Here is a 16,711-nt window from a genome sequence, read left to right as displayed (position 1 = left end):
CCACAATGGGCCTGAGCGCGAACGCCGCGCTGCGCCTGGCCAATCCGCAGCCGGAGCGGGCGACGGCTCGGGGACTGGCCCAAACTTCCTTAAGAGTGCCTGCTGGACGCCGGCACCCTACGGACCGCTCGACCACTGGCTGTGGGCGACAGGCAGATAGTCATGGCAACACTCTATGATGAATAACTGATGGATGAGTAATGATTAACAATCTCCCAAGTGCTCCTAGTCCCATCAGGAAGACATTGGCAGGACTCCAGCTCAGCTCACAATCCAGCAACCCGCCAGGAACAGAGGCCGGCACCCAACAAGCTTGATCTCAAGTGTCTTCCAGTCAACTGTCCTGAAATTCCGGGGCAGATACCAGGAGGCAACTGCCTGCCCAATCCCAGTTCCATACCGCATGTTGCGCCCACGGACCCCCTCCCCGCCATGCCTCCCACCAGCAAGAGTGGGGTATCAAAAGATGTTCACAACACTTGATGGGGTTTTTATTCTTGATCAAATTTAATACACGCTACAACAAGTCACAAAAGAGGGTGCTGCTGGCGCCAAACTACATTCTCCCTAACTTCACCCCAGGAACTCCTAAACAGTTTAGGAACTGGATCCCCCTATTTCTGGGATATCCCAAATGTTCCCGGGGAGGCTCAAGCACCTCTCAACCCTCTTGTCACTCCAACCTCCAACTCTAGACACAGACCCGTCCCTTCTTGGGCCCTAGGACTTCCTCCTGTGGGGAGAGAGAGGGACAGCAGCAGTACATGGGTCGGGGCCTTCAGGTCCAGCAGTCCAGGAAGGGCTGAGCTCTGGCCCAGGTCGGAGAGACGCCGTGGTTGGGCCGTCAGGGCACTCAGGCGCCCACACACTCTACGTAATTGGCAGGGTACAGACCGATACGGCCACTCTGCAGCTGGCCCTGGCACCAGCCCTGCTCGTCCTCCTCACTCATCTTCAGCAGCTCTTCCCCTGAAGAAGGAAAAAACGGTCACTGCCAAAGGCACCGGCTTCACTGGTCTCAAAACTAGGTCATGGACTGGGGGATGGGATAGCACTGGGCCTACAGACTGGAGGATACCCAACTCAGACCAGGATAGGACACAGCCAGGAAAAACCACCCCAACCTTAGATCCCAGGGAAGCAACTGTCAGGCTGCAGCTGGACCCTGTGCAGCCCTTGAGAACGGAGTCTCTGGCTTTCCTTTGCTACAGCCCTGCTCTAGCAGGTAGGACAGGGGCTGAAATGAAAGGGCCCAGCATACCTGCTCGGAAACTCAGTTCATCCGCTTCCTGGCCAGCATAGTCATAAAGCGCCCGCACCCTCACCCCAGTGGCAGCTTTCTGGGGACTCCCCTCATCTGACCAGTCCTCGTCCTGCCCGCTGCTAGAGAGGGGAGCACAAGGGGACAACTTAGGGCACAAGACCGACTGTATCCAGTACTCAAGACAAAGGGCTTTGCCGCTTGGAGGATCGCTGAAGAGGCGGGCGGGCGGGCGGGCGGGAAGGAGCGGGATGAACAGTCACACTGCTGCCACTTGCTTCGTGAACGAGGGTCCGACTCTGTGCCCAGGGCTATTATACAGCCAAACTGCGAGGGACACTGGACCATGGGGCAAATCTAAACCTCTGTGAAATTAACTCTCCCAAGATGGCCCTTGGGTGCTGAGGTGATGGGAAAGAAGGAAGAGGTGGGAACTGGCAAGCGAAGGAGCTGCCTCGTTTTGACCAGGGTCCAGCTCTCACCCTGGAGATGACGGGGACTGGGGTGGGGGTGCGGTGCCATCTCTTGTAGGTACAATGCTGGTCAGAGTGACCTCCTCTGGGCTCCGGCCACCCTTCTCCTTGCGGCTGATGGCTCTCTGTGTGTCTAAGGACCATTCCTGTGGAGAGATTTTGGCCCGCCTTCACTGACGGCATCGCAAACCTCATCATCCTTTTGGAGCCCACGCTGAGCCCAACCCAATCCCACCCAGCCTCCAACACCTGCCTCGAACTGTGGCCAGTTCATGGCCATGCCGGGCCCGTGTGTGCTGCGCCACCAGCGCAGATCTTCTTCCTCACTGGCTGCCTCGATGCCCTGCTGCAGGTCTCGATGGAGTTCCTGGAACCTATGAGGCCCCCAGTCAGACAGGGAAGGACAGCCAAAGCCCAGAGCTCCAGGTCATGCCGCCCAACCAGAACCCAGAGGAGGTGAGGGGCGCCTCTATCCAGCCTGCCGGCCGTACTTGTCACTACTGGAGAGGTCGAGGTGTTGATGCAGGGTGAGCAGCACATCCTTGAAGAAGAGAAGTCGCTGGCGCTCCGCGGCCTGGCAGCTCTCAAAGGCCTGCTCCATGTCCTCCATGTAGCGCGGGGTATAGCGATTTAGCTCTGCCAGGCTCTGCTCGTACTGCGTTTTCGTCTGGGTGAGAGAGAAGAGAGGCAGTGATGACAGACAGACTGTCTGCACCAGTATTCACTGAGTATAGCCACAGGCTAGACCTGAAGCTAGCCACCGGGGTGTCCGGCCTGAAGCTCACTTCCTACCCTCAGGGACTGACAGAAGCAGCCTAATAAGGGAAGTGACATGCACAAATAAACACCTAAAAGAATCTGCATGGACACAAGACAGGGGTCAATCTAGATGATAAGGTGAGATTAATCCAAGTAGGCTTCCTGGAGGAGGTGTTATAGATAGAAATGACACCCCTCAGGGAGGATGAAATGCCAGAGAGAAGGGCACTCGGGGCAGAGGACAGAGTATGCAAGGTGAGAACTGATTCCAGGTAACTAAGTCCCCAACTGCCTGAAACCCAGCCATTTCTCTCTTGGGCAAAAAAAAAAAAAAAAAAAAAAAAAAAAAAAAAAAAATGCCATTCTTCAAAATCCCATTGCTTTCCTAGGTAAAACACCATGTTTCCTCATGCTTCTCTGTGCATGTGCATACCTGCATTGCATGCATGCATGTGTGGTGGAGACAGAATGTCAACATGGAGTGCCTTCCTCAGTTGCTCACAGCTTTTAGACAAGCTGGCCATGCAGGTGCAGGGGTCGCCTGTCCTGTCCACGCCCAACGCACACCCACTCTGATGCACACCCACTCTGTCAGCTCCCCTTTACCCTTGCTGAGCTTTTACCTTCACACGCAGCGCTTCACCAACTAAACTATCTCCTCAGGCCCCAGTTCCTCCTGTTTGTTTGTTTGTTTGTTTGTTTGTTTGTTTGTTGAGACAGGGTCTCACTACAGTAACCTTTGTTGGCCTGGAATTCTATGTAGACACGGTTAGCCTCTATGTAAACCAGGCTTGCCTTGATGAGCCTATAGAAATGCGCCTGCTTCTGCTTCCCGAGTGCTGATATTAAAGTGTGCACCCTGGTGCCCAGCCCAAATTCCGGTAGCCTCGGGGATTAGAGCAAGAAGAGCCTAGGGTCCGAAAGGCACCCAGGAAGCTGTGGGGGTGGGGGGACCTACCTTCTCTGCCTCTTTGGTGCAGCGTCCCACCCGCTCCTGTAATTTTCGGAGCTGCTCCTGGGACATGGAGCTGTCCGCCTTCGCATGGCTCTCCCGGGTCTGGGCGGTCTTCTCGTCCTTGCGGGCTGTATGGTAGCTCTTCTTAGAAGCCTCAACCTAACGAGCACGAGAACAAGTCAGCTTCCTAGACGCCACACCCTGGAGCCGTGCAGCCCCGGAAGGTGCCTGCCTCCAGAGAGCACTGCCCCTGGCCTCACCTCCTTCAGCCTCTTTAGCCAAGGCTTCTGGGCCTTACGGAAACCATCCTCTGCAGCCCGGCTCTCCCGAAAGCCCCCCAGCACTGGCCGGTGGAAAGCCCCGCGCTGCCAGGTCCGCACTCGCTCGCTGTCTGGACCGTGCAACTTCTCCCTCACCTCCAAGTGCAGCTCGCTCAGCCTCTCGGCCGCAGTGAAGAAGGCGTGCCAGGCCTTCTCCAGAGTGCCGTACTGTGGGCCTGCAGAGGGATGGGCTTGGGCCAGGCGGGTTTGCTATCTTAAATACGCCCTTCCCCTCCCGGCATCCTGCTCTGGGTGCCAGACAGGGGCACGGTAGGATGAGGGGCAAAGCTGACCAGCAGCGGTGGTGTCAAGGGCTGCGACATTGCCCCCTGCTCCGCCCTGACACCAGCAATCTCATGAATCCTTGCCTTCACTGTCACCACGGGGTCACCACCACTGCCCAAACGGAACGGGCAAAAAACAAGCAAACAAAAGAAAGCAAACAAAAAAAAAAACTAAACCTGGAGAAGTCAGGTTAACTCGGCAGTGCAGAGTAAAGCCAAGCCTGCTGCACGAGCTCTGTGTGCCTGGGATCTCTCTACCCAGATAGGAGGCCTGCCCTCCACTTTCAGCTTTTCCTAGCTGTGACTTCAGGCAAGTCCCTTCTCTGACCTTCATTTCTGTTCTAGAAAACGGGTGAAGTAGGAATACTGATCCCTCTTGCCATGCATGCTTGAGGTCTTAAACCCCATCCCCAGGACCCACAAAACCTCAAGAAGCAGGCCTGCGGGCCCCACCCCCCACAGCTGGGAGGCCTTCGGTAGGCCTGCGTACTGCCTCACCCTTCTCCACCGTGCCCCTCCACTTGCGGGCCCAGTCAGCCAGCTGCTGGGCATAGGCCTTCTCAATGCGGGCACGTTCTTGGAAGCAGCTAACCAGGTCCCCACACAGCCTGTGCCCATCCTCAACCCTCTGCACAGTCCGTCTGTAGTTGCCAGCCTGCAGCACAGAAGAGAGACGGCTTTAGGAGCCCCCTTCCCAGCTGGGGCTGATGGCTACGCTACTCCCCTGTACAGGTGGCCGAGCCCAAACAGAAAGGGACAGTTGACTGCCACTCCAAACCCAGTCCCCAGCCGCTTACCTCCCAGAAACTGCCCCCTAAGACCTCCCCTCCAGCGTCCTCTTCTGGGGCCATGGTATCCCTGCAGCACGGAATGGTGGCAGATGTGTTGCTGGGGAGGGCGAGGAATTAAGCAGAAAACTGAGACTTGCAGTTTGGGGGCTGGGAAAAGGCCTTCTACTAGTCCAAAGCTTTGTCCTTCTGCCATCCCCACCACCCAAGGACCAAGCAGAGGAATGGCCAAGCAGCAAAGGGCTAGACATCGCCAGGAGGGGCCAGGGGAGGGGCAAAGATGGCAGCTCCCGAGTTCCCTTCTCCCTCTGAATCCACCCGTCTCGGTCCATCCTCTACATACCTGGGGTCTCCAGATCACTTCAAGGACCTGTGGCCAAGTCTCCAAGCTGCCTCTGTGAGTCTGTCTTGATGTTAAGAGCATAGACGGGAATAAAGAGTGGGAACCTCCAGTGTCCAGGGCGGTGCCCAGTACCCCCAATATAGCAACTGCTGTCAGAAGTGCCAGATTCCAGGCCGAGAATGCCAGACCGGTCACACAATCCAGCAAGGGATTAGGTGACAGACAGGGGTGGGTGGTGGGCAGAAAGCCCCACACTCCTACTTTAGAAGACAACTCTTGCCTAACGAGGCCCCTTGGATGACAAGACGACCCCATGAACAAACCAGTCCAAGGAAAGGAGGTCCCCTGTCACAGACCCAGCAACTGTCCCTGCTGAGCAGAGTGGAAAGAGAACCTGAAGGCCTGGGCCCTATCACGACCAGGAAGTTTTTGGACAACTGTGCTTTACTGTCCTAAGAGAGCCTCAGCTCACTCTAAAGTGGAAATTCCCCCACCTGGTCAGTGTCCATACTATGGCTGATGTAAAAGTCAAAACTCAGCAATGAACCAGAAACACTTGAAAGATCCATCATTCCTAAGGACACACTCGCCTGCCCCCTGCCACCACCACACAACATCGGGAGTGTCTCAGAGGGTCCTGAGATAACAATTCCATTTTGCCTTCAAAAAGTCTAGGGTAATTTTACCCCCAAAGTCAGTCTCCCTCCCCCCTCTCTGTTCCCACCCCACCCCCACTAGAGGACACAGTGACATGCAGCCTCCTGCCTCCAGGCAAGGTCTCAGCTCTCCCCAGCACCAATTGACTCTCAGTCCATAGAAGGAATTACTTTCTTCCATGAGATAGCCCAAGGCTGCAGGGACAGTTGGGTCAAGGGGACAAGAGTATGAGATTGCAGCAACCAAAGCAGGATTCTGACACAGTGCTCTCTAAACTGGTAAACCTCTACTCACTCTCAAAACTCCAGACTTCACTCAGCCTTCCTCAGGGCTCCCCATAGGCCCTGTGTTCACAGTCCCACTATACATTCCATAGGTTGTGACTGTGACTGGATCTGTCCAAAGTCATTGACAGACTTTTGCAGTTCCGGTTCACATTACCCCCTCCCCCCCCCGGGGGTACTAGAATTGGTAACAACTAAATCAGAAAACAAGGGACTGGAGGCTTAGCTCAGAGATAGGACGTACTACATACTTGACACCAGAGGTTAGGTCCATCATTAGCACCAAAAGGGAAAAAAAGAATGTCCTTCCATCTGAAGAGCGGACAAACTGCTGGCTACAGCAGCCCTGAGGAAAGCCTAGGCTAAGCTGGCTTCCTGCTTCTGCTGACAGGAGGGAGACCAGCCTCTCCCTGGGACCCCATTAGCCTGTAGGCAATGAAGATCCCTGGACACAAGCAAACTGCCCCCCAACCTCAACTAGCCCCCCCTTGTTTCCTCTTGAGTCAGCCCCACTTGTTCAGAATGGCTTGCCAGCCAGATCGGGGTGGGGGTGGGGAAAGTAGTAATTATAAATCATTGGGCCTTCGGAGCTGCCCCAGTGAACCATCCAGGACCTGGGGCCCCTGCCTACTCCAGTCTCCCTGCTCCTGGCTCCCATGAGAGCTGCCCCCAACCCGTTCCTTCTCCCTGGCCCCAGAACAGAGCAGGCTGTGTGTGTGGTGCTGGCACAGTTCCCTCAGGCCTCACAGAGCAAACACAAGCTGAAGCCCCAGGCACAGCCAGGCCTGCCACCCCAGCTTCATCTAGTTCTGGGGGTGGACCTGGCACCTTGGTCCCTGCTGAAGAGGATTGGCATCTTGTGCCTCCTGACATTAGCAGAGACCCACATCTGAGTAAACACATCCTACCACAGCAAGAGCTCAGAGAGCAAGAACAGGTAGTTAAAATCTTTCCAGCCCAGGCCAGAGGAGGCTTCTGGGACATTGGCAGGGTCTCTCCTCAGCCACTAGTACTGAACTGCAAGTGCTGGGCTTCAGGACAGAGCCCGCTCTCCCCACCTGAGCTCCAAAAGCTTCTGCCTTGCTCCTCTCTTACACATAAGTCAGCCCCCACCCTTTTCCAGTAGCTGGGACACAGGCCTGAAAGAGAGCAAAGCTACCCTGCCCAGCCCAGTTCTGTGTCCTGAGTCACAGGCTGCGCCCAAGGGCTTCCCAGCAGTCTCTCCCAGACAGCCTGTAGACCTAGCATTTGGAGGTGCAGGAGGGGCTGCTTGCTGATCCAGAGAGGGCCATTTAAAAAGAGACTGGCACAGTCTTTTGGAAGGCTGGGGGAGGGGGTGGCTCAGGGAAAGGGGGAGGAGGCAGAGCCAGGGAGGGGCATAACAAAGGGGCACTTTTGGAAACCCGACCTGCCGGCTGAGGTGCCTGCTCACTGGTGACGCACACCTAACCTCGAGCCTCCACACCAAATCACAGAACCCAAGGGCTGCCCGGTCTTTGGCCTCCTCCCTTATAGACAGCGCCACCCTACAAACCACCTCCGGATCCCTGAAGGCTCGGTGTTGAACAACTCCAAGCCGGTGGAGCCAGCCACTCGGATAGACATAGCCAGGCCTAGACATGGAGGCTCTAGGACTTCTTGGACAAACTTGTTGAACTTGGTCTCGGTGGGGAGGTGGGGCCAGCTGGTTACTGCAGCGGGGAAGGGGCGCTGCCTACTAGGGTTAGCCATACAGATGGTGGCGCGAAGTGGGGGGGGGGGGGGGGACGGGCTTTTTACAGAGGCCCCTTCTAGGGCTTCAGAACCGGCGCGAGGAGAGCAGTTTGGGACCCTCTAGGGGGTCTCAAAATGATTTGCTCCTCTAGCGTGGACGCCCCATTTCCCTTGGCTGGCCTGAAGAAACGCCTAATTAGCGTAGGAGATGAGATGGCCTTGCGCTCCGTGGCAGCCAATGGCCGGGGTCTCCCGCGCGGGAGTCCGTCCCATTGCCAACTTCAGGAGTCGGAGGACCAAAGAGCGATCTAGAGCCACCACGCCGCTGCTGTGTCCCCCAGCATCCCCTCCAAAGCACTCACCGTGTCCTCTCAGGGGCCTTCGGTGGATTAGGGGGATCTGGCCACGCTCAGTCCTGAGTCCTAGCACTCCCGGGTCCCGGCCACCGCCTCCTGGAGCGCTTCGGTCCCTCCCCCGGGAAGCCCGGCCCCCGGGCCCGCCCTCTCCGCGGAGCCGCCGCCCCAACCCCACCGACAGCATCCTCAAGCCAGGGACTGCAGGCATCCCTGCGCCAGGTGGCTCGGGATGCGAGCCATAGGATCTGCTCCCCGGTGCAGAGAGAGCCGAAGCTAAATAGTCTAAGGTGGCGTAGCGAGGCTACCAGAGAGCTAGATTTGAGCTTTGTCGCTCTCCGACCTTTCTAGAGCTTGGGAGGCCGGTGGGAGTGAGCGGGAACTTGCACACTAATCATTGGGGTGGGATTCCGGGACAATGCTGCATTACATTCTTTGCTGAGAGCACCTTTCTTAGAAGTTAGCTACAGGGAGACAGGTTCACAACCACCCACTCCTTGTAAACGTTACGATTCACACTGACGTGAACGAGAGTTAGAGATACCTTCAGCTGCTTGCCCAAGATCTCTAGTCCAGACTAGAGAAGTCTTGCCTACCTAGAGCCGCTCTGCTTGCAACTCCAGCGTGCATTCTGAGACCTGAGACAAACACGCGGTGGGTGGGGATGGGAAAAAAACACGAACTCCTCCTCTTCCTTCTCCTCCGTGTTCATGGTTTCAGATTTTATATCTCATCTTTAAATTCCCTGGTCTCACCTCCTAGTCCAATGTAGACTTTCCGAATCGTCACTATGCCACCCCACCCATAATAGATCCCTTCTTCACTGCCCCACCCCCAGCCTCTCGGGATTTCAGAGCCTGTGGGTCTTGTTATTTATATCCACTGGAGCGGTCCAAGAATGTTCTGACGCTGACCTAATCGCCACCTGCTCGGCTTCCCCGCCCCTCCTGCTCTCTCCTGAGCCGGGTGACCCAGCAGCGGTGCCCCGGACCGAGAGAGAGGAGGGAGAGCGGGCCAGCGGGATCCCAGGCAGGCCTCTGGTGCTCAGGGGTCCTGGAGTCACAGTTCAACCCGGGTTGGAGGGCCCAAGGGACCGCCTCTTAGGGGACCGTACGCGCTCTGGGAAGCAACTGGCCTAGCTGCTCTCTTTCCAGCACGCACATTTCCAACCCAGCCCCCTCCACGCTCTTAGAAGTGTGAGTACGTGCGCGCGCGGATTTTAAAAAGACAACTTTAAAAATAGCAAAATCGTGTTGTATCTAAATCTGGAAGGAATCACTGACGTGTCCTTTACTCCGTAGAGTCCACTCCCAAAATGGGAAGAGGGGCTGCGCAGGACAGCGGTGACTTAGGAGTGACACCAGCTGCTGGGGGTTGACTTAGGAGCGTGAAACTGTCTCCTTTAGTTGCCTGTGTTGTCACAAAGACGCGCGTCACCCGTGGCATGTGGCAAATCTCAAATAGATTTGAAACCTGAGGATGTGGTTTCTGAAACCAATTTCAACACCCACTCTCTCAAGGCTTGGGCAAATCTTTTCTCTTTATCTGTTTCTGCCTCTACAAAACCTGACAGGTAACCCAGCTGACCTACCACTGGGCCGCGTGCCCCAGTTAATTAATGATTGTTAGACAACTGCAAATGAGAGGGGCTTGGGAAATGTCTAATCACAGCCAGCTTTGGTGCTTTGCATTATTTGGAATCTGCATCTCACCTAGCGCCTGGGGGCGGTTAGGCACCTAGACAGAAAGTGTGAAAATACAAGAATGAAATTAATTACAGAAGCAGCCTATTAAAACCTCATTAAAAATAAAGTTGGCAGCCAGGCTCTGGGATGTGGGGAAGGCAGGATATAGAGGCTCAGGAAACAAGGCTGTTCATCAGACCACAGGGAAAAGAGGATGTGCAGTGGAAAACATCTGGCTTCCCTTGGGTTCAGACCTGGAGTCAGAAAGAAATGTTGCAGCTGATCTTAATTGTCCCCAAGGTACTGGGAGGGGGCAAAGGACAGAACGTTTTGAGCTGTAGGTGAAAGGAAACAGACATTGTTCAGGGTCCCAGCTCCTGCTCCCCAGGGGCTCAGATTTCCACGCTCTAGGAACAGACCCCTTAATTACACAGTGCTTCAACAGTGTCGCCCCTCAACCTGATCAGATCAAGATGAGATGCCCAGGCCCACAGGGCCAAAGACAGAAACCCAGCAAGAAGCCACTTGGCTCACAGTACCAGGTGACAGGGCTTTGCAGCCAGCTTTCAGGACACTGGGCCTCACCCAAATTTCTGGAATGTCCTACCCACTGAGCCTTCATTTGCTTATTCACCCGAGGAAACATCTGGATTTTTGCTTTGTGCTAAACCCTATCCCAGGTTTTGGGAATATATAGAGAAATAAGGCTGAGCCCTATGTATTCAACAATAAGATTGGGGGGGCAGTCCCACAAGTAAACTGAGGCAGGTAGGACCACCTGCCTCAAAAGCATGATACTTGGTTGAGCTTGATGAGCAGGAGTTAGTCATGGAGAGAGGTATTCTAGGCGGGAACAATAGGGTGTGCCGAGCCCCAGTATTGGTCTGTGATTCTATGACCCGGCAATTCTGCTACGTGGTATCTACCATAGACAAATGTGCACAAATACAGACAGAAGTGGCAGGATGTTAGTATATAGCACTATTCAAAATGAGATACAAATGCCCATCATTGCTGAAGAGATTGCTCTTCAATTCCAGAACAGAGGAAACATTTTTTTAAATTAAGCATTTTATTTGCAGTGCTGAAGTTCAGACTCAGAGCCCTGTTTCTGCTATGCAAATGCTCTGCTCCTCCGCTCCTCTGCAACCTCAGCCTGAGGTACACACATGGCTTCTGAACACTTGGATTGTAGCTAGTGTTTCCAAAGAATTGAATTTTATTCTTTTTCTTTAGTCGGGGGTGGGTCACCTTATGTTACCAAGGCTATTCTCAAACTCCTGGTCTCAAACAATTTTCCTGCCTCAGCTGTTTTTTTCTTGAGGGGTTGGAACCCAGGCCTCACACATACTAAACACACACTCTACCAGTGAACTGTATCCCCACCCAGATTCATCCTTCCCAATCATAGCTCTGGAAGGAGTGAGCAGGGAAAAGCACAGACAGCACACGGAGGACCCGAGGGAGGGCCAGGTCCCTCTGAAGGCTGCCTTGTTTCTCAAGTTTCTCTCTGCCTCTGGGTATCACCCCAGAATTCCTGAAAAGGCAGCTGAGTAATGCATCTGATTTAACTGCTATGCCTTTAAGATCCCAGGCAACGCCGGGTGGAAAAACTGGTTAGAGTTATGAGAGTGAGGGGTTACCCTCATCAGAGAGGCTGATTCACAGGAAGAACGGCAGAGGAAGGGCAGCAGAGAGGAAATGCAAAGCAGGTTACAGAGCACAAAGTGTTTCCCAAGTGCAGGGATTCACTCCGGGCAGAACCTTTGGTTAGTACCACAGACAGGCAGGAGGTGGGCAGGAGCTACCATAACATCTTCAGCTCCCAGCCTGTGCATGTCAGGGAGGCTTCTGCTGAGAAGGGCTGACCAGTGACACTCAATGACCCTTTCACTGAGCACTTCTTCTGGGAACACCCACAGTGTGCCAGACACCCTCTGGGTGTTCAGCCTTCAACTTGAAGAAAGCAGACAAAATCTCTAACTTCCCAAAAAACTCCAGTAAAATCAAATAACATGTGATTCCCGGTTGGGGTAAACATTTTTAAATGGGTGAGGGTGCTGGGCTGGAGGTGAGGCTCAGTAGTGATAAAAAGAGTGCTTAGCACAAGCACGCTAGGGCCGGGGGCGGGATTGTATGTTAATAATAGAGGGAGTATAATTTCCATTAGGAAACTGTGAGAAAAGTCTCTAGAAGAGAGAGTCCACTCCTCTCTTCCCCCCAGATACCCAAATACCAAACGACAGCCAGGTGAAGGGAAGATGTACCCAAGAGCACTCCAGGAGAAGAACTGGTGGCTGATGAGGACGCTGACCCTGAAATGGGACCTTGACCTTCCGGGAAGGACTGTGGCATTAGTGGGTCATGGTGGCTGCTCATGGGGAAGGCCACACCCACATACTGCCAGGCTCCGTGCATTTCTTCCCAGGGGAGGAACCTTGGGAGCAGCATAGGGGAGGAGCAAGCTGACTGCTGGCGGAGGAAGGGATTAAGGAATCAGCAGACAGTGGCTTAGTATGGTCCACAGGCCAAAGAATGCTTTTAACATTTTTAAAGGATGCCTGAAAAATACCCCCCCCAAATATTCCGCATGAAATTAAAATTTTAGTGTTCAAAAATAAAGTGAGCCTTGCCCACTTAGACACTAAGTGTCTCTTGTCATTTTCTCACTACGTTGACCAAGGTGAAGCAGAGATTGTGTGGTCTTCAGAGCCTAAAATATTAACTACTTGGCGATGGTGGAGCTGAGACGTGGACAGACTGAAGAAGCAATTTAAGGAAAGAGCTTCCAGAACTTGCTAATAGCATGTGGGAGACTGAGGCAGGGGGATCATCTTGAGTTGGAGGCCAGCCTGGGCTATGCAGAGTGAGACCCTGTTAAAAAAACAAAACCAAACAAACAAACAAAATAAAACAAAAAACAAGCAAACAAAGCTAGCACTGGCGACTCATGCCTGCACTACCAAGATGTGTAAGTCAGAAGCAGGAAGCCTTTCCATACAAGTCTGAGGCTAGCCTCTTCCACATAGCAACAAGACCCTTTCTGATTGGGGAAGGGACTGAGAGAGAGAGAGGGAAGTAGAGAGGTGAGAGGAAGAGAAGAAAAAGGGAAAGAAGAGTCGAGGATGGATTGAAGTGATGAGATACATTTCAAAGTGACCCAGAACTTGTGATCCCGGAGTAGGACCTTAGTAACACTTGCAGACATGTGATAAGGTTTGTGGCTTAGCTAGTACTTTTTTAGTGTTAACTTCTGCATCCTTGACCACACAGTGATTTTGAGATCAGCATGGGCTACAATGAGACCCTGTCCCAAAAATATAACCACAATGGGCTGGTAAGCTGAAAAGATTTCTAGTACTTGAAAGCTCTTTACAGCCGGGCAGTGGTGGCGCACGCCTGTAATCCCAGCACTCTGGGAGGCAGAGGCAGGAGGATTTCTGAGTTTGGGGCCAGCCTGGTCTACAGAGTAAGTTCCAGGACAGCCAGGGCTAGACAGGGAAACCCTGCCTTGGGGGGGGGGGGATTAAAAAAAAGGAAAGAAAGAAAAAGAAAGCTCTTCACAGCTCTCACAGAGGCCTGGAGTTTGGTTCCCAGCAGCTCTGCAGGGCAGCTCCTCTGTGACCTCAGCTTCAGGGGATCTGACGCCGTCATCTGGCTCTGAGGTCACTTTATTCACATGTACATGTACATACCTACATGTATATTTTAAAAATAATAAAATAAATCTAAAAATAATAATGGGAGTGTGTGTTATAATTTCAAGCTGGACCACTGCTGCCGGCTTTCGCTGTCTCATTTTACAATCCTTAGTTCCATCTACAAGACGCTTTTTCCAAATGAGTTAGCACTCACAGACTCTGGGGAATACGATGTACACACATCTTCCCAGAAACTAACCAGTTAACTGTGCGAGGCTCGTTAGGAAGCCAAGACTGTTAACCTTGGAAAGCTCATCAAGTTCTTGAGCTGTAAAGATAGGCAGCTTTCACAGGTTTTCTTCACGAGGTTTCATAAATGCGTCTCTTTGCATAATGGATCAGAAACACTTAAGCTGCCAGCTCGGAGGTGGCTCGGCTGTCTAGACTGCCTGTAATCATAACGAAACTCCAGCTCTGAGCCCGTAGGAAATAGGCATAGTTATGAATGGAGGGAAAAGAAGGAACAATAACTGTGTCTGAGCCAGATGGGTGATACATGTCTGCAATCCCAGGGTGTGAGAGGTAGAGGTGGGAGCGTCGAGGAGTCAAGGTTAGGCTTGGCTATGTAGCAAGTTCAAAGCCCACCGGGGCCACATCAGACCCCGTTTCAAAACTGAAACTAAACAGAGGTAGAGAAATGGCTTAGTAGTTAAAAGTAGCTCTTGATCTTCCAGGGGACCCAGATTCAATTCTCAGCACCCATGTAGCAGCTAGCAACCATCTCTAACTCCAGTTCCAGGGAATCCCCTGCCCTTTTGTGCCTCCCTTGAACTGCATGCGTATAATGCCCGGACACGTGAAAGCAAACCACACACAGATAAAATAAAAATCAAATAAATCTGAATAGTGTCTGTGAACCCACTCAGAAATTGACATTTCAGGAGGTCTACACAGGGATTCTCTGTGTAGACCAGGCTGTCCTGGAACTCTCTGTGCAGCCCTGGCTGTCCTGGAACTCTCTGTGCAGCCCTGGCTGTCCTGGAACTCTCTGTGTAGACCAGGCTGGCCTGGAACAATCTGTGTAGACCAGGCTGTCCTGGAACTCTCTGTGTAGACCAGGCTGGCCTGGAACTCAGAGATCCTCCTGCCATTGCCTCCCAAGTGCTAGGATTCCACCACCCAGACCTTAATTTCTTTCTTGAAAAGATTTCTTTAAAAAAAATAATTTACATGCATATGTGTATAATTTTGAGAATGTATGCCATGTGTAGAGAAGGCTGCAGAGGCCAGAAGAGGGACATCTCAGAGCTGGAGCTACAGGTGGCTGAGCTGCAGCTACAGGTGGTTGTGAGGCACCAAGGGAGAGGTGAAGTATTGATTTCAGGTCCTCTGGAAGAGCAGGAAGTGATCTCAACTGCCGAGCTATCTTTTCAACTCCAGTTTCTTCTCTCATGCTGTGATAAAAATAGGAGGAGGTCAAGGCATCGTGACCTGGACCCCAGCTCTCAGGTGATTCTAGATTCTGTGAAATTTACAACATCGGCCATCACTCTGCAGCACCAGGCTAAAGGCTTTCACCAGTAAGAACCACAGCTAACAAATCCAATCACACTTTGCTCTGCATTAAGAAACTTACCTTGGGAAAGTTTTATTGTCACATGCTCTTGGAGTTACAATGTCATAGTAGGGACTGGAGCCAAAGCAGGGCAGTGGAAAGAGAACGTGAAGGAATGTAAACACAGTTCTCCCAGCCCCACATGCATGTGACTCATCTCCCATAGGAAACTGGCTCTCTGCTGTTCCACAGAGGAGCATTTTCCTTTCTGTCATTTGGGATTTCTACAGTCCTTAGAAGAGAACTTTGGGTCAGAAGAGTAGAAGGCACTGCCAGAATTCAACCCCTGTCATGAGTGCTATCCTACCAGTGAGTATTGGATGGTTTTATGTCAACTTGACACAAACTAATCTGTGAAGAGGGAATCTCAAGTAGGAAGACATCTCCATAAGACTGACCTATAGGCCAGGGCAGTGGTGGCACAAACCTTTAATCCCAACCCTTGGGAGGCAGAGGCAGGTGGGTCTTTGAGTTCGAGGCCAGTCTGGTCTACAGAGCAAGTTCTAGGGCAAAGCTGTTTTTGTAGCTGTTTTTTTCCAAGATTGAAACAGTCCCATCTTGCAGGGAGACTCCTTAAGACAGAACAACTCAAAATAGTTTCAGGGCTGGTCATGGTGCCATGAGCCTTTAATCCTAGCAGAGACAAAGGGATTTCTGAGTTTCAGAACAGCCTGGTTTACAATGTGCATTCCAGAGTTACACAGAGAAACTCTGTCACAAAACAAACAATGCATAGCTTCAGTCCCTGCAACTGACCAGATTCACCAGGTCCCCTCCCTCTCAGAGTAGGTAAAAAAGAAACTGAGATCATCCCAGATGTCAGGAGACCACTTAGATCAACTGTTTCACTTGGAAGGGACACTCTCCCCCCCTGTTAATCTGCCTACAGGTTGTACAGTGTGCCCCCAGTCCCCAGCTTCTGTGAGCTTTCACCGATGCTGGATGGTAGGCTTTGATAATAGAGATGTCTTTTAATCATTTCTGTTTGTAAGTAACCCTTCACCCACATTCCTATAAGAATCCCAGTGAAACTCATTGGCTTTTGTCAGTATCTGTACTTTGGTCTGTCGTGGGCTGCCTAGGGTGTGCTGCATCTTCCCAGAAATAGTCTTGTCACACAATATCATGTTTTATCACAGTAATAGAAACTCTAAGACAAATCTAAACTTGCTATAAAGACCAAAAAGTTCAGATACACCAGAGGAGGATATCAGATCCCATTACCAAAGGTTGTGAGCCACCATGTGGTTGCTGGGAATTGAACTCAGGACCTCTTGAAGATCAGTGCTCTTAACCAAGGAGCTCCATCTCTCCAGCACCAAGACCCGAACTCTTAATCCTCTTGCCTATACTGTCCAGGTATGCACCACCACAACCAGTTTATGAGATACTGGGGATCAGACTCAGAGCTTCACACACACTAGGTAAACAATTTACCAACTAAACTATACTTCTATCCCCTGATGAGGTTCTTTCTGGTTTTGTTTTTGTTTATTTTTTGGATTTGGTTTTTTCGAGACAGGGTTTCTCTGTATAGCCCTGGCTGTCTTGGAACTCACTCTGTAGACCAGGCTGGCCTC

General features: G+C 52.3%; 1 protein-coding gene across 4 annotated transcripts; it reads right to left on the bottom strand.

Annotated features, from left to right (window-relative positions):
* Positions 1-478: 478 nt before the first annotated feature.
* On the bottom strand, positions 479-8,934 carry Pacsin3 (protein kinase C and casein kinase substrate in neurons 3). 4 transcript variants are annotated; one of them, XM_052182950.1, is made up of 11 exons: positions 8,787-8,934; positions 5,184-5,247; positions 4,850-4,940; positions 4,551-4,707; positions 3,709-3,944; positions 3,452-3,607; positions 2,226-2,401; positions 1,988-2,108; positions 1,744-1,880; positions 1,262-1,383; positions 479-969 (listed from the first exon to the last, which is right to left on the bottom strand). In XM_052182950.1, the coding sequence occupies exons 3-11, from the start codon at positions 4,901-4,903 to the stop codon at positions 854-856; spliced, it is 1,275 nt and encodes a 424-aa protein (XP_052038910.1). In that variant the 5' UTR covers positions 4,904-4,940; positions 5,184-5,247; positions 8,787-8,934; the 3' UTR covers positions 479-853. The 4 variants fall into 4 exon arrangements, with proteins under 4 accessions (XP_052038910.1, XP_052038908.1, XP_052038911.1 ...); XM_052182948.1 differs by lacking the exon at positions 8,787-8,934 and adding an exon at positions 8,200-8,299; XM_052182951.1 differs by lacking the exon at positions 8,787-8,934 and adding an exon at positions 8,200-8,299 and having other exon boundaries at positions 1,262-1,380.
* Positions 8,935-16,711: the final 7,777 nt, after the last annotated feature.

This window comes from Apodemus sylvaticus, chromosome 5 (assembly GCF_947179515.1).
Source record: "Apodemus sylvaticus chromosome 5, mApoSyl1.1, whole genome shotgun sequence".
Classification (NCBI taxonomy): domain Eukaryota; kingdom Metazoa; phylum Chordata; class Mammalia; order Rodentia; family Muridae; genus Apodemus; species Apodemus sylvaticus.
Note: the sequence above shows the minus strand (reverse complement) of the source record. Positions and strands in the feature narration are given on the sequence as shown.

Excerpts from the sequence above, each read along its gene's own strand:
- Pacsin3 (XM_052182950.1), bottom strand. The coding sequence starts at position 4,903 with ATGGCCCCAGAAGAGGACGCTGGAGGGGAGGTCTTAGGGGGCAGTTTC. Across the intron at positions 3,608-3,708 it reads GGCTAAAGAGGCTGAAGGAG|GTTGAGGCTTCTAAGAAGAG; the intron begins GTGAGGCCAGGG and ends CGTGCTCGTTAG. Across the intron at positions 1,384-1,743 it reads CAGTCCCCGTCATCTCCAGG|CAGCGGGCAGGACGAGGACT; the intron begins GTGAGAGCTGGA and ends TCCCCTCTCTAG.